Genomic DNA, 16,639 nt, shown 5'->3' with positions numbered 1-16,639 from the left:
GTTAATATGCTTTTAAAAGGTCATATTTATTTAAGGCTCACCCTGAATGTCCTAAAGAAGCTTCCACGTCACCCAGTCTTCTCTGAACTACAGTAACTCCTGCAGCATGCCCACACTCATCCAGTGACCAAGCCACACACTGCCTCCGCCCCAAAGAGCCAGGAATCCCTGGTTAATGCTTCCTCAGTGCCGTTAGGCTTACAGGGATGAAGCACCATTCTCCCTTTGAAGCATCAAGGCTCACGCTCCTCTGTTCCTGCTTCAGAAGGAAACCGCTTCCGCTCTCAGCTCAACGGCAGCAAAAGCAGCTGCACTGTTTAAACGAAGGACGCCGTGTAGGGAGCTACTTTGGGACTCTTAACTCAGCTTCCAAACACTATCAGCGGTGAGTTGAAGAATCCCAGCTGGCTGGATAAAGGCAGCCTAGGCAGAGGAGGGCTGAGAAGCAGCTGGACACAAATAACCTCGGAGTGGAAAAAGAAAAAGGTAGCAATTACACCCCTCCCAGTTGCCGTTTGCCCACCAGGCCTGGGAGGGAACAATTCATCTTCCTGTTATTTTTATTTCTTGCTTCCAAGTGAACTCTGCGTTGTTTAGTACTCCCAGATCAGGTCTTTCGCAATGGAAATGAAGCTGAAAGTTGTGTTTAGACAAAAAACTGGTTTCAAAAACATAACAGTCTGGCATAAAAAGGAAATTGAGACAAAAGCCCTGAGAGTTTGGAATATTTCACAGAATCACAGAATCAGTAGGTTGGAAAAGACCTTTGAGATCATCGAGCCCAACTGTACCTGCCCTCTACTAAATCATATCCCCAGGCCCTTATCTCCCTGTTTTTTAAACCCCTCCAGGGATCGTGACTCAACCACCTCCTTGGCAGCCTGGTCCAGTGCTCAATGACCCTTTCGGTGAAGAAATTTCAGGAGAGAGAAAATGGAATCCAAATGTACCATAAAAAAAAAAAAGAAAGAAAGAAGGAAACAGAAACAATGAAATGAAAGGTATTTACTCCCTGTCTTTGTCACACACTTCTCTCCTGCTCCTGTGCAACAGACTGGTTTTCCTAATGGAAGAGCTTTTCTGCACATCGCAAAAGAAATGGGAAGTTTAGGTTTTCTTCTCAGTGAAGCAGAGTTGGGGTGAGCTTTAAAAATCTGGAGACAGGCGGGTGGGTTGTCAGAGCCACAGAGGCGCCTGGAGCAGTGGCTCGAGCCCCCACAGGCCCTGTGCCCGCTCTTGCCAGGACAGCTATTGCAGAATCATAGAATGGCTTGGGTTGAAAGGAACCTTAAACATTATCCAGTTCCACACCCCTGCCAGGTAAGGGGTTTTTCACAAGGGCATGCGGTGATAGGACAAGGGGGAATGGCTTTAAATTGGAAGGGGGAAGATTTTGATGAGACATAAGGAAGAAATTCTCCATGATGAGGGTTGTGAGACACTGGCACAGGTTGCCCAGAGAAGCTGTGGCTGCCCCACCCCTGGAGGTGTTCAAGACCAGGTTGGATGGGGCTTTCGGCAGCCTAATCTAGTGGAATGTCCCTGCCCATGGCAAGGGGGTTGGAACGGGATAGGCTTTGGGGACCCTTCCAACCCAAACCACTCTGTAACTTTATGGGCAAACTTGCTGAGGGTGCACTCAATCTCACTGTCTGTATCATTGATGAAAATATTCCACAGCACTGGTCCCAGTACGGACCCCTGAGGGACACCACTTTGTCACAGATCTCCATCTGGACATTGAGCCGTTGAACACTACTCTCTGAACACAAGCATCGAATCAACTTCTTATTCACCAAACAGCCCACCCATCACATCCATACCTCTCCAATTTAGAGAGGAGGATGTTGTCAGGGAGCATGTCAAAAGCTTTACAGAAATCCAGAGAGATGACCATTCATTGTTTCTCCATGTCCACTGATGTCGTTACCCCATCACAGAAAGCCACTAGGCTGTTCAGGCAGGACTTGCCTTTGGTGAAGCTGAGCTGGCTGTCTTGAATCCCCTCCCTGTCCTGTAGGACAGGATTCTCTTAATCGCGGCACTGTCCTCCATGTGCTTTAGCATAGCTTCTAGGAGCATCTTTTCCATGATCTTCCCAGGTGCAGAAGTGAGGCTGACAGGTCACTAGTTCCCTGGGTCCTCCTTTCTACCCTTTTTAAATAATGGGAACAATGTTCCTTCCACTCACCAGGGACTTCCCCTGACTGCCATGACTTTTCAAGTATCATGGAGGGTGGCTTGGTGACTACATCAGCCAACTCCATCAGGACTCTGGGATGTATCTCACCCAGACTCTTATATATATTTAGGTTCCTCAGGTGATCACAAACCTGATTTTCCCTTACAGTGGGAGTGGCATTACCACCCCCCCAGTTCCTATCTTGTTGTCCACTGACCCAGCACGGGTGAGGAGAGCAGTTGCCAATGAAGACAGAGGCAAAAAGTTGTTGAGTACCTCTGTTGATATGAGGTCACCATTTTCGTTCATCAGGGGCCGGGTGGATAAGCTTTCTTCAACTTTCCTCATTCCTCCCACTCCCTGCCACACAGCATGCCAGCAGAGGGCAAAGGGCAGCCAACTGTGAGAAGTATGTTCAGCATCACCTTGGCTGTCATTTCGGTGATGTTGAGTGTTTTAGGTTTCTTCGGTTTTGGAATTAAACCAAGATTTAAAGTATTCAGAGTTTCCACATATCAGATGAGTACTGCTGGCCCCAGATTAGTCCAACATGCAATACTCAGTCAGCAGGTCAGTGGAGACTAGAAAAAAAAATTAAAAAATGTCACCTGAATCCAGGCAGAAGGGGTGGGCATCATTTTGTTCCAGTCATAACCTCATCTGCAGCTCTACGGGATTTGGGAAGAGTGGCTGGAAAGCTGCCTGGGGGGGGCTGGCTGACAGCCGGCTGAACACGAGCCAGCAGTGTGCCCAGGCAGCCAAGAAGGCCAACAGCATCCTGGCTTGTACCAGGAATGGTGTGACCAGCAGGAGTAGGGAAATGATCATCCCTCTGTACTCAATCCTCACTCCAAAAAAGATATTGAGGGGCTGAAGCATATCCAGATAAGGGGAACAGAGCTGGTGAGGAGTTTGGAGCACAAGTCTTATGAGGAGCAGCTGAGGGAACTGGGGTTGTTTAGTCTGGAGAAAAGGAGACTTGAGGGGACACCTTATTGCTCTCTACAACTGAAGGCAGTTGTGGTAAGGGGGGGCGTGGGTCTCTTTGCCCAAGTGAAAAGAGATGGGACAAGAGGAAACAGCTTCAAGTTGTACCATGGGAGATTTAGATATTAGGAAAATCTTCTCCATCAAAAGTGTTGGAAGAGGCTGCCCAGGGAAAAGGTTGAGTCACCATTCCTGGAGGTATTTAAAAGACATGTATTTTTGGTGCTTAGGGACATGGTTTAGTGGTGGACTTGGCAGTGTTAGTTTTACAGTTGGACTTGATCTTCAAGGCCTTTTCCAACTTAAACAATTCTGTGATTCTATGACTTTTTCTTGTGATATTACTTTCCCAAACAGCTTTAAGTAAAGCTGCTGTGATGGCTTTCCTCTAAGAGCATGTGCCACAGACAGAGGTATATAGTGCTGCTCCCAGCCAGTCCCCTTGGCAATCCTACTCCTCAGACAATCAAGTTCTGATTTTTGACACTTCTCAAAATTTTCTTGGCTTTTTGTCAGGAAGAGCTATCAAACCTGCACTAACCCACTAGAACAAATAACCTCATTTCCAAAATGCGTGTATTTCTACCCCTGTACTAAGTTTGCGTCTTAGTTTCAGCAGCCTCCTCATTGACCTATCCACCACCCTGTGATATATCTCCAGCATGGGTGTGTTCTGCCTTCATCTACCAAACCAAGCGAGTCTCCCCTTGGAACAGAAGCTGAACACAATTACCTGTTCACTTTGGCAACTCCTTTTTTCTTCCCTCTTCTAATGCAAACACATCTTTCTTGAACTTGGCTGTTGAAATGCATGCAAAATACTCCAGTTGCTGTCTCACCAGGACCTCCTATAAAGGCATGGGTATCTCCTCTCTCTGCTGGCAACACATCAAACTGGGCCAAGGATTTCATTTAATTTTTGCAGCTATATCACACTGCTGCCTTACACTCAACTTCAAACAGATCAATCATATAGGATAACACTGGCAGCTGCCATGACCAGAACTGAGTCCTGAAGATGTCTTGCCTTCCTGCAGGCTACTCCCACTACACACAAACACTGAGCAACAGCTGCCAGATGCACATTTCCACTCCTTGCTGCCAAAACCAAAGGTGGCACCTGGTTGCACCTCACTCTGGCAGCCAGCCCTTCCCATCACCCCCAGGAAAAGGTGATGTGCCAAATTAAAGTTCAGCCTGATCTGATTTCTGCTAATAGATCCAAATCTTTCTTCTCCTTCTCTGCTGAGCTCCCAGCTCCTAGCAGAAAATTCTTGTTGTAATCTCCAGGTACACAGCCTGCTGCTCTGCACCAATGAACATTATCCCATATCCATGACTCCAGCATAGTCATCCAATTCCTCCTGCACAATATCCCTCATTCGCCTCTTCTGGTGATAGCGCTTCCCAACTCGCTGCCACCAGCAAATTTAATTATCAGATGCCTCTTTTTTTTTGTGCCAGGGTCATTAATTTAAGTATAAAACAAAAGTCAATCACTACTCCTGAAGAAATCCATGATTTGCCAGCTGGCTGATATTTCTTCTTTCAGTACCACTTGTTTACATTCCTGTTGCTACCTAACAATTCTTCTATACCACCCATTCATTAGATTAATTAATTACTTTCCATGTGGCACCCAGGTAGAAGAATTTCTTCCTCTAAGAGTTTAACTAGGACTCTGAAGAAAGTGCTGGCAATGATATCTTTGTTTAAGAAATCACATTTCACTTTATTCCACTTTGCATTTCGTCCCGTCTTTCACTTTTCTAAATTTTCACTTTGCTAAATTTGCTGTAAAACTTTGTAGCTGTTTAGGTAAAATTAACAACTCCAATTGCTTGGATCATTTTTCCATTCCCCTTCTAAATACTCATCAACATAACGCACCATTTACATGAGGCAACAGCAGACCAAATAAATTATACTGGAAGTTTCTGCTCCCAACCCTGCAATTTTCCCTAACAGTTCTTTCAGCATTCTCAGAGACAGATCACACAGCCTTACAGTCCAAATGCATGGAGGTCGGTGTCTCCACCTAAATATGCCTATCTCATCTCACATCCATATTCCTGTAATCTATCTTGCCTTTGCTTTTGATGATGCACACCAGAATAATCAAGCAAAAAAAAATATTTTTTAAAGCCTTCATCAATTTTAATATTCATTTCTCTGATATGGCAGCACAACCCTGGGCTGTTTCATATCCTTTGCAATATCTACCATCCTCGTGCACTGGCAATCTAAAATAATCTAAAGAGTACTCCTCAGAAAGTGTTCAAGTGCTTAGATATGGTATTGTGCAATTTTTAAGACATGAAGGTAGCATCCGTGCTGCCTCTTTAAGCCGAACTACTGAACAGAAGCTAAAATTGTTGGCAATGATCCAGCAGAAAGTACCTGGAGAACAAGCTTAATAATTTCTAGTGGAACTAAGAAGGAAGAAGCATTCAAAAGCAGTATTTTAGAAAAAGGAACACATAAATATAAGGGTTCAGTGGAAAAACACCATCTGGTGGGCTGCAGTTCAAAATTACAACGCACAGAGATACAAAAGCTCATTTTACAGGCACAGTTAGGTTAAAACTCCTTATCCCAAGATGGTTACAATCAGAATGAAATGACGACATGGTCTGAGGAGGAGAAATGGTGAAAAAGGCATCACACGTAAAGTGAGACAAAACATTTCTAAAATATACACACTATAGCTATGTTTATCTTGGAAGATATTACAAATAAATGTGCATGTTGCATTGTGATATTATAGCCAGAACCATGTACAACCTATTACACTGCAGCCAACATCTTAGGAAATGGATATAGCATCCAAGTTCATTACATGTTCTGTACAGTCCCATCCAACCACCCACACCCAAGCACTACAGAGCCAAAGTATTTATTATGAGGGAAGAGGTATCTGGTTACCTACTCTGAAGCTTCAATTTTGCCCTGTTACTTTTAACTGAACAGGAAGAGTTACCAGATCTGTTTGATTTGACGTACTAGGATACAGAGGTAAGCTCTTTGTAGCTTTAGTTCAGAAACTGAAGAACATAAACAAGCTAAGAAAAGATAAAACTGAAAGGGAAGTTAAACCTATTTTCATGACTGAAACCTATTTTCATGAACCTCTCATACTTCCCATGCTGGGTTACTTTCTCTCTCACTCAAAAGTTTCTTTAAAAGAAAATCATGGATACTATACAAAAATTGTCATATAACACATGAGAATTTGTAACCTGGTGTGATTTTTGCATTCATACCCCAAACAAAGCAAGTAAAATAACCACCAAGTAACTAGACAAAGGCAAAAACAAGAGCACGTGCTTGTATTTTTTGAAGAGCAGACATATCTTCCTTCTGCCACCTAGTGACCAATTTATTCAGACAAGAGTAGCATTTAAAATGCACCATATTAAATGGAACACCATGACTCTTCCTCCACCTGACAGCAGTTGTACTGCTAATCACATTATTCCCAAACAAAAGTATTGCACAAGTCATGTTCTTGTGGGCTACTTCTAGTAAAGCCCTATTACAACGCTCATCGCTAGAAAGCTTTAAGAGCCCTCATTAGAGCCACAACTTTGAAGGTTGCCTCACACAAGCACACCTGGTGAACCTGCCCACACCACAACTCCAGTTCCCCATATGGCTTGCAAGACCATAAATAATTTCACAGACCTTCACAAGCTTTTTATAGCTTGCAGGATGCACACTCGTTACATTATATCCTACTGATCCAGAGTAGAGGATTCTAAAATGATTAAACTTGATCTACATAGTCACTCAATGGCACTGCTGAAGATGTGCCTGGCCTTGCCTACTGATGGGTAAGTGCTGGGATTACTTAATACTTCATCTGTGTATCAGAAAAGCAAGTCAGGACAGAAAAAGCCTATCTTTGCGTTCTTTCTGCACTGTGAAGAAGCAACCTGTAACAGAAATGCCACAACGGCCATAACCAAATTCATTTGGAAGAAAACTGGCCTAAATATTTTCTTGTCACCTGTCAAGTTCTGTACAATACTGTGTGTCCCAGTAAGAAGGGGCTTCTTGCACCTCTTTCTGTCAGGAAAGAAAAGCCGCTTCAGTACACTCTCAACTTTTACTATGTATACCAGTTTCCTTGGGTTCCTGGCACTGGCTCCACAGCTAAATTTAAAAATGCAAGTACTTCAGAAACAGCAATTTGCACATAGATATTTTTCAGTTACAAAACAGTCCTGCCTTTGACATCACTGTTTCTCCTTTCCCTTCAGCACCGATTCTTTTTCATAGGTCTTTAGCGGAAAGAATCTCCAACCTAGGCTGGAGGAGGCTTTGAGCAACCTGATCCAGTGGAAGGTGAACTTCTCCATGGCAGGCACATTAGAACCAGATGATCTTTAAGGTCCCTTCCAACCCAAACCATTCTATGATACTATGATTTTATTTCCAAAACAAGGCCTTTCCAAGAAGCATCTTCCTAAACACTATAAAAACCACTTTAATAAACTACATAAAATCAAAGTGGCTAAGGGTTTGATTTTACTACGTTTCCCTTTCATCATTTTCAAACGTATAACTTCAAATAATTTGACATAGATTTACCTAGCATCAGTGCATTTACAGAACTGTTCTGGATTCTAGGCGCATCTAAATTTTACTATGGTGTGGCAGAGGCAATGGTACCGTGGACTCCATTCACAGTGCTTAAAGTGTAGAGAAGGGTGCTGATCGTGCTTTTGCACTTGCTACACAGAAATCTTTAGCTAAGACCTGAACTGGATTCTCTTCTTTTTTTAAAAAAAGGGGAGGGGAGAAGGAGGAGAAGGGACTTTACACCTCATTTATACTGACAGATAAGAGAGAAGTCCATGGTCTCCCTGCGATGATAAGAAACCCCCAGCAACAGGCCACCATGCTTCCTCCCTATCAAACAATCTTCTCAAATCAAGACAGAGAAAACACGATGGACCAAATATGACAGAGCTTTCCATTATTTGGTGTCATTGGTACTAAATATCCCCAAGATACACATGCTTTGTCCATGAGGCAAGAGGAAAGCACCAAGTTTTCTTGCATGGGATAATTGTGGCTTTTTATTGTTATCTATATTAAATAACTAAAATAAAGAACGCTCCTCTTTGCCACCTGTGGCATCATAACTCCTCCCCTCCAATTTCTTTCCCACTTCTTACCTTGTCATCTCTTCCTCTAGCTCTAGATTCCCTTTCGCGGCTGCCTGCAGGCTTCTCACCCCTGGATACCGCGTGTGCTCTGCCCACAGGCCCGCGGGGTTGCAGTCCTGGTGACTCTTTCCTGAATGGTTTTACCTCTCGGTTGGGACGTTTTATCTGAGGTGGAGCCCTAGCAACAAGTAACCACAATAAAACATGCTAAAAACAGTGGAAAAAAAGCAACATTTAGAAGGATGGATTCTAATATTTCATTAACTCCCTTAGTGCGTTATTACAAAAGCTGAAAATCCTCTAAGTCATATCTCCCTATATCTGCACATCCAGCAACATATTTCTGGTTCTGTCTGACACCCAAAGTAAAGAAAAAACATTAAAAAAAATCAACAGTGGCAAAAAATAAAATTTTCAATACTACTGCATCAGTATACCAAAAAATCTTAGAATGAACCAACACACATATAACAAAAGAAAAAACAATCTAGTGAAAATCTTCAAATTGTCATTTCCTCTGACTCCAAACTGGGAGATGCTATTAGGCTACATCTGTATGCACAAGTTCTACACTGTCAGAAGACATCCTAGGCAAAAAAAAAACCAACAAACCTCTGGCTGATAGCTTTGCAGGCCCCAAAGCAAAGAGGGGAGAGAGAATTTTAAAATAGTCCTCCTTCCTCTGACTCTGTTCCCTTGTGTGAAAATGTCAAAACATAAATACTGCCTGGAAAGCAAAAGCAAACAGAGCTGAACTGCAACCACCTCACCCTGTGTGCATCACTGCCGCGTCAAAAAGAACTCAGCAGGGGCATGAGGAGGCAGAATTTGGTTTTAAGATGAGGTGTCACAGTCATTTTACTCTCGGGATAGGACTTGATACATAGAACTAAAATACACGGCCAGGAATGTCGCCTAACTTTAATTAGCGTCCCCTATTAACCTGCTACTGCTTTTTCTTTCAAGTAACTCAATATTTGCTAACTTCAAAAACAGTTTCCTGGAATATGACTTAAAAAGAATACATACTTATATACACTGCTGAATACAACTGCTACATTTTACTTTACATACATTTTCATCAAACTTAACGGGATAGAAGAGTGGCCTATTTATCTTACTTATTTGCACAAGATTTAAACTTCAGCTTAAAAATGTGGATGAATTATAGGGCCTTTAGCTCTAAGAAAGCTACAAGAATAAATACATCTTGCATTTCACATAGCAGTACCACAGAACTTCTGATAAACATTTCTACCACTCACGAAAGTAATCAGGGTTAATATTATTTTACATTTACATTCTTAGGCTTTTGTGAAAAGCAAAGATCTATTTGTTTGATAATCATAAAGTACATGAATTTACAAATAAAATTGGCAAGTCTTTCTATTGCCCATTTTACTTCATTCCTTTGCTTATGTGAGTAAACACATATTAGAACTCTGCTATTATTCTGTTAGAAAAATGTTGACACGATAAACATTATTCTTGGTTTTAGGTTGGATTTTTTGTTTCCAACGACCCATGTCAAGCTCTGTTAGGCAGAAGACAGGGATTTCAGAAAATGCACAAGCACATATTTTGAGAAAACTAATTAAAGTTACAGAAGACAAATAACCTGTATAACAGAACACATTTAGCTATAAAAGTAACCAATGGATTAAACAGATCACATTATCTGTTGCTAGGGAGCAATTTCTAACCACCATGTCCTTCAAAATCTCTCAGTTCCAGCTCCTTACTGACTCCTCAGCCATCAATGAATTCAGCTGCTGATATAAACTGAATTGGAAAAGTTTTCTCTCTGCACATGAGAAAGGCAACTGTCACCAAAAGTCCACTTACCTCTCCAGACAACTCTAGTTCCAAGAACTTAGCTAGTCACTCCTACCAGAATAAAGGAGTGACTTTCTTTACAACTAAAGCAATAAATCCAACTGTAGTTTAATTACTTTTCTAAATTATTTTTTATTTCATTTATGTTTTATTACAAATTACTATGAGGTAAATGAAATATGATTTTAGCATTACAAATGCATTCAAAAAAAGAACATAAAATTACGGCAACACAACTTTATTCCACCCACCCTGCCTGAGCCTCTCATTACCTGTGTTCAGCTGGAACAGGAGGGGGCCAAACAGCAGGATCTCTAAAAGGCTCATCTTGACAGGATACAGGGATATCTGCGGGTCTGTCCATTTTAAAACTCTCTAAAGTGTTGACAATGCTCTTAACTTGCTCATATTCTTCAACTAATTCCTGTCGGACCTTGAGAAATACATGCATTATTTACAAATTGTTACACTTCGTAGAAAGTCGATCAAAACATACCCTCCCCTCAAAAGCTGGGACTTCTAAGCCTTTCCCTCAGACCTCTCAGGCTGACAATGGATCTTTAATAACAGCAAAAACAATTGAATCTCTGTTGGGTTCATCCTCCTCACTGTCAATGTCATGACCAGACATGACTGCTAAGGCAGGGTTCATTCTTCTATAACAAGTGCTGATGCTAGATTGCTATGTGCATGTTGACATGTATGCACACATACACACACCTTTATTCTATTAAGGGTGCTGTTGGCTGACCTTTAATGTATTTGCTACCCTTCTAGAATAAAGGAACTCCTTTGATGAACTGTTTTCAAGGTCCTAGTTATAAAACTGGCTAAATCTGTAAAATATAATATTATAAAATCACCTTTGTGAGAGGTACAACATCACCGTCAAAGCACAAGTCAATTCTTTGATGGATTACAAAGATTAGAACAGAATATGGAAACTGTAACACTTCCTAGCAGAAGTTCAAACAACAGTAAAGTAAATAAAATAAAAATGAGAGGAAATTATGTCTCAGAAAGAAATCAGGATGCAGAATCACAGAGCTGAATTTTATATTTGAAGTTTCCATTGTGACTAGTCTGTGAATTAGAATTACTACAATACTTGGAAGATTATTTACTTGATATTTGTTTGTTTCAATTTTCTTCCATTGAAGCCTAGGTAAAATAAAATCCATGTAGAAATTTTGTAGGTTTTAAGTGATATAGCTTATTACAAGTTCAAGTTTTGCATGCTAAGGTCACCAGCCGTTAGTACACACCAGCAGCCAAAAACTGTGTTGTACATATTGCTCAGCAGCATAAGCTTTCAGTGCATTAGCTTAAGATGCGCTAGGATTCACATGAGTGCACTCGTACTACATCTTACCAGTCTTCCACCTATCACTCAATGATGCTTTCCATCCTGTGGGATCAACCCCCATGCTTACTTTGATTTTTACCTGCTCGAGGGTCATAACACCCAGATGTCATCTCTTCACTGAAGTGTTGGTACACGGCTAAAATTAATTCATACATTGCTGTGCGTGCCTAGAAATCAGTATCGGCACTCTGCAGCTAGGATTACCTTAGACCAATGTTGAATCTTGCCTGTTACAGGCTCACAGCTGGAGCTACAGAGACACCCTGAACATTTCCATCCCCTCGAAAGGCACACAGGCTCTAAAAGCTCTCATGAATAAACACTACAGTGAGGACATTCGCAGGCTGCCACCAGGCGCACTACTGAGTGAGGCTGCAACAAGCACACACTGTAAGGCCAAATCTAAAGCCAGGATCTGAAGTCAGCTTGCAAGAAAGTCAAGGGAAGACACCAGGCACCCAGCTGTGCTCACGTCATGCATCCACGTGAAAAAGAGCTGGGAAAAGCATTGCCTGGGAATGCTGCAACCAGGCTTTACTTTGTGACAGACAGAGGAAGGCAACTGAGGACAGCATCAACAGACATCAATAAAGTTGCTTAAAATCCAGACTCTCTTTGCTGTGCAGATTCTGAGTAACCAAGAGGATCAGGAGAATGAAGGTCTGTAAATCCAGTCTGCTCTGAGGTTATAACAGCAGCAAATCAGGGAACCAGTACAAACCAGCATCACACCTTATGACTGTGTAATCGTGCTTATTAGTGAAAAGATGTGGCCACTCGCCTGAGATCTTCCCATCTCCCTGTGCGTGCAGAAAAGAACCACAATGGTCACTTGTCAGCACACATTCAAAAGCATGGCTCTTCCAGCCTGATCTTCACCTGCTCATCCCATTTCTTTTTCACACTCTCATTTCCCCTCTCAGAATGGCATCTTTTCTCATCCAACTCACTCTACTACATATTCAAGCCAGCAGCTCCCCAGTTTTGGAGAGGGGGCTTCAAGGTAGAAAGTGGTGTGTGACATAACTGTTTAGTGAGTAAGGTGTATAAAAGAATAAACGATTAAATTGACAGCACTCCGTAACAAACATACACCACCTCTTTCTGGAAGCTGAAGTTCTCCTAAAATACTACCAGATACATTCCTCAATGTATCATTCTGCTCTGCAATATCCTCTAGGAATTTTCCCACTACAAGGACAAACTAGGAAATTTGAATATTACAAAGCAATTCTTCTCTAGTTTAAAAACTTGTTTAAGAAAAAAGAATATACGTGACTGTTGTCAGCAAGATGACAGTAAGGACAGAGGCAAAGTGAAGGGTAAAGCCCCAAGGCCTCGCACAGTTCTGCAACACTGCATTTATTTCACCAGAAACTCCAGAAACTCTGTGTGCATCTGTACAAAAGGAGTCTTAAGTATGCAAAGAATTTCAAGATTTCACAGGGCAAAGAAGCCTTCTTGCACGTTCCCGATGGGGTAGCTCTGTCTTTCAAAGACACAGGATATCCAGCTCAGGCAGGATTGCTCCTGCCCTGCTTTGCTGTCTTTGCTTTCTCATCACACAAATCAGCAGATACATTCCCCAATGCAAGAACTTCCAGCTGAGTTACAAATGTGACTGATGACTAACTCAGATCCTTCAAATTGCCTAACACGCACCCCTCCTGCCCAAAAACAAATCCAGCCAAGCAGCTGCTGTGAGGTACAAAGGGATGATACAGCATAAATTCTTCAGGGCACTGCTCCACGAGAGACAGCTGTGTCCAACTCCAGTGCCCCAGGAATACAGACAGGATTCCTCCTATCGACCTTCCAACACGTGAGGAAAAGTTGGTGGAAAACAACTTGCTAGCACTGAGGGCTGAAGTGCCATTGTTCAGCTCTCTGGACCAGCAAGTACCTAAAAACTGAGAGAAAGCGAGCCTTTGATGCCTTGGAAGCTGAAATCAGCCTAATAACTGCTGGTCATCTCTCACCCAGAGCTGAACAGACCAAACTCTGAAATACACGCCCTTACTGCTTAGTTAGTAGCTGGCAAACCAACCAACAAAAAACTCTCAATATATGGAAACAACAGGACCGTGAAAGAAAACCAGCTGATAAATTATTAGAGGCCTTAAAGAATGCCAGTCAGATGAAACAAGCACAGCAAGACTTTCTTGAAGTTGAGAAACAAATAACCCAGACGCAAGCCAAGAAGGGCTGTGCCATAATGACTGAGGTGACTAAGCATCACCCTTGAGTGCTACTCAAAAGCTACTCTGAAGCAACTTCAGAAAGCTGCAAACAGAAAAATCACTGGTCTGGACTCACCAAGTCTCTTTCCCCCCATCACGACCTTCTCTTGGATTCCAAAATCCTCAGGGGGCTCCAGCTCAGCTTGTGGAGAGCCTGAAGAAAACTTTTAGGTTATTCATGTTTAAGCAGTTTCAGGAGATAGCATGGGCCAAGTTAGCAGTTTACTACTGCTGAAGAGGAAGATTGTGCTTCTCCTCAATTTTTCTCCCCAGCTACAGCCACTGCTCTTCGGGATTCAATTCTGGCATCTCATTACAGTAACTCAGCTTGGTAAAACAGCAGAAAACTAGCACAGGAGGGCAAAACCGAAAAAAAAAAATCACACTTTTGCTGGGTTAGTAAGCCACACTGGCTCACCACCCTGTGATCAGGTGAATCCCAGGACAAAGAATGCCAGGGTGCAGAAGAAATGAAGCTGGTGGAGGGAAGACTAGGTGGGGAAGAGCTCAGCCTCTGTGGGCACAGCAGGTTGTGAACTAGCTTCAGCTACCATGTGAAACTGCCTACTCCCCAGAGCCATACTCTGGTACAGGAGCTGCCCCTGCCAGCCGCATCACCTCCCCGACAGAGGCAGGCAGCATCATGGGCATTGGGTGCTGTTGGAAAGCCTGATAAAACGGCCTTTCAGCCCAGGTTGTGGCCCCACACCTTTATTTTTACACACCAGCCCTAAGGATTTACAGTAACCAAGCAGAAAAGACATTGGCATAAAACAGAGTGACCAAGACTTGAGTTCACTCTTTACTAGTAGTAGTTTCAAAAAACATTTCAGGGATTTCCTCTGTATTTCACAATGTGGCAACTGTCATACCTTTGGCATCACCAGATTTTATTTGCTATGCTAGAGCTTGTACTCGAACACAACTTCCCATAGCAGTAACCATGGCATTCATACCATAATGTGGTTGTGGCGGGGGGAGGAGGGGGGTGTTTAATTATATCATGCTGTAACAAAACCAATTGAGTTCCTATAAAAGTGTTTTCCAAACCTGAAACTATTGCTTGCAATTAATGTCGGTTGTTCAACAAGCTCCATTTTTAAAAAGTGAAAACAATGACTCCCTACGCAAAATGGATGCCCTGTAACCCAGTTTGATCCCATGAAGCCAAAGCATATTCCTGTAATCACTCTTCTTCATGAGGTACCTGCAGAATAATCCTTAATTATTCATGAAGTAACCTCCATCATCTGCTGGAGGGTAGGGAGGCTCTGCAAAGGGATCTGAACAGGCTGGACCGCTGGGCTGAGTCCAGTGGCACGAGGTTTAACAAGGCCAAATGCCGGGTCCTGCACTCGGGGCACAACAACCCTGTGCAGTGCTACAGACTAGGAGAAGTCTGTCTAGAAAGCTGCCTGGAGGAGAGGGACCTGGGGGTGTTGGTTGACAGCGACTGAACTTGAGCCAGCAGTGTGCCCAGGTGGCCAAGAAGGCCAATGGCATCTTGGCTTGTATCAGAAACGGCGTGGCCAGCAGGTCCAGGGGGGTTATTCTCCCTCTGTACTCGGCACTGGTGAGACCGCTCCTCGAATACTGTGTTCAGTTCTGGGCCCCTCACCACAAGAAGGATGTTGAGGCTCTGGAACGAGTCCAGAGAAGAGCAACAAAGCTGGTGAAGGGGCTGGAGAACAGGTCTTACAAGGAGCAGCTGAGAGAGCTGGGGTTGTTTAGGCTGGAGAAGAGGAGGCTGAGGGGAGACCTCATTGCTCTCTACAATTACCTGAAAGGAGGCTGTGGAGAGGAGGGAGCTGGCCTCTTCTCCCAAGTGACAGGGGGCAGGACAAGAGGGTATGGCCTCAAGCTCCGCTAGGGGAGGTTCAGGTTTGATATCAGGAAAAAATCTTTCACGCAAAGGGTCATTGGGCACTGGAACAGGCTGCCCAGGGAGGCGATTGAGTCACTTTCTCTGGAGGTGTTTGAAGGATGGGTGGATGAGGTGCTGAGGGTCATGGTTTAGTGATTGATAGGAATGGTTGGACCCAATGATCCAGTGGGTCCTTTCCAACCTAGTGATTCCATAATTCTATGATTTTACAGTATGTTAATAAAACAAGCATGAAGCAAAACCAACATAAGCTGAGACTGACTGAAAGGTGTTTAAAATTTAGAAAAAAAAAAAAGTTTTAAACTACCCTTTATTCTTTAAGCAAGCATACAATGCACCTCGTCACCAGCTCCAGTGACCATGGTCAGTAAGTGTGCCTTGCTGGCTGCTCCAAGTGCTCTGAGAATCATTGAACTCCTGTCTCAGGTCTGAATGAGGCTCCTGCGCTCTCAGATCTTGTGCAACACAGAGCACGTGGCTATAACATGCAGCAGGTTTTGCTCGACAGCCGCTGGCCTTGTCGTAAGCCAGTGCTATCTCCCGGGGGCACGCTCTGCTGTCATTCTGCAGCTGCTGAACTGTCACTGAAGCAGCTCTTTCCTACAAGCCAGCTGCCTAATAAAAAGACTGCAACAGCCAAGAAACTCTCTTGGAATAAACAGGGGGAATGTCAACACCAGTAAAGTTCACAGCAGTGGTCATGAAAGTAAACCTACCTTTTATTGTTGTTAAGTAGAAGAGAGATGAGTTGATTCTGATTTTGAATCTTTCCAGTCCCAGCCTGCATTTCATGGAAGGCTATGCCTACACATCAGCCAAATCTCAAAGCAAAACAAAGAAGTAGCTTTTTCTTTTCCATGTGAGCTCAGAAGCCTAGGTGCATGGATAAGAATGGAGCTACCCTAAGCTGACACACAAAAGCAAGCTGGGAACTCCCTGGGTGCAAAACAAATAAGGTTCTAAAGGGCA

At 43.1% G+C, this 16,639-nt stretch overlaps 2 protein-coding genes across 4 annotated transcripts in view; one reads left to right on the top strand and one right to left on the bottom strand.

Moving 5' to 3' along the window:
* The window catches only part of MTUS2 (microtubule associated scaffold protein 2), a 738,607-nt gene that overhangs the window by 570,432 nt on the left and 151,536 nt on the right, over positions 1–16,639 (top strand). The window lies entirely within an intron of this gene.
* KATNAL1 (katanin catalytic subunit A1 like 1) overlaps positions 1–16,639 on the bottom strand; it is a 45,675-nt gene that overhangs the window by 15,647 nt on the left and 13,389 nt on the right. For all 3 annotated transcript variants that reach the window (XM_069883022.1, XM_069883032.1, XM_069883014.1), the window contains exons 3-4: positions 10,452–10,612; positions 8,353–8,521 (exon numbers count right to left, since the gene is read on the bottom strand). In XM_069883022.1, the coding sequence (XP_069739123.1) occupies positions 8,353–8,521; positions 10,452–10,612 (330 nt within the window). The remainder of the gene's footprint in view (positions 1–8,352; positions 8,522–10,451; positions 10,613–16,639) is intronic.

Source organism: Phaenicophaeus curvirostris, chromosome 1, assembly GCF_032191515.1.
Source record: "Phaenicophaeus curvirostris isolate KB17595 chromosome 1, BPBGC_Pcur_1.0, whole genome shotgun sequence".
Taxonomy (NCBI): domain Eukaryota; kingdom Metazoa; phylum Chordata; class Aves; order Cuculiformes; family Cuculidae; genus Phaenicophaeus; species Phaenicophaeus curvirostris.
Note: the sequence above shows the minus strand (reverse complement) of the source record. Positions and strands in the feature narration are given on the sequence as shown.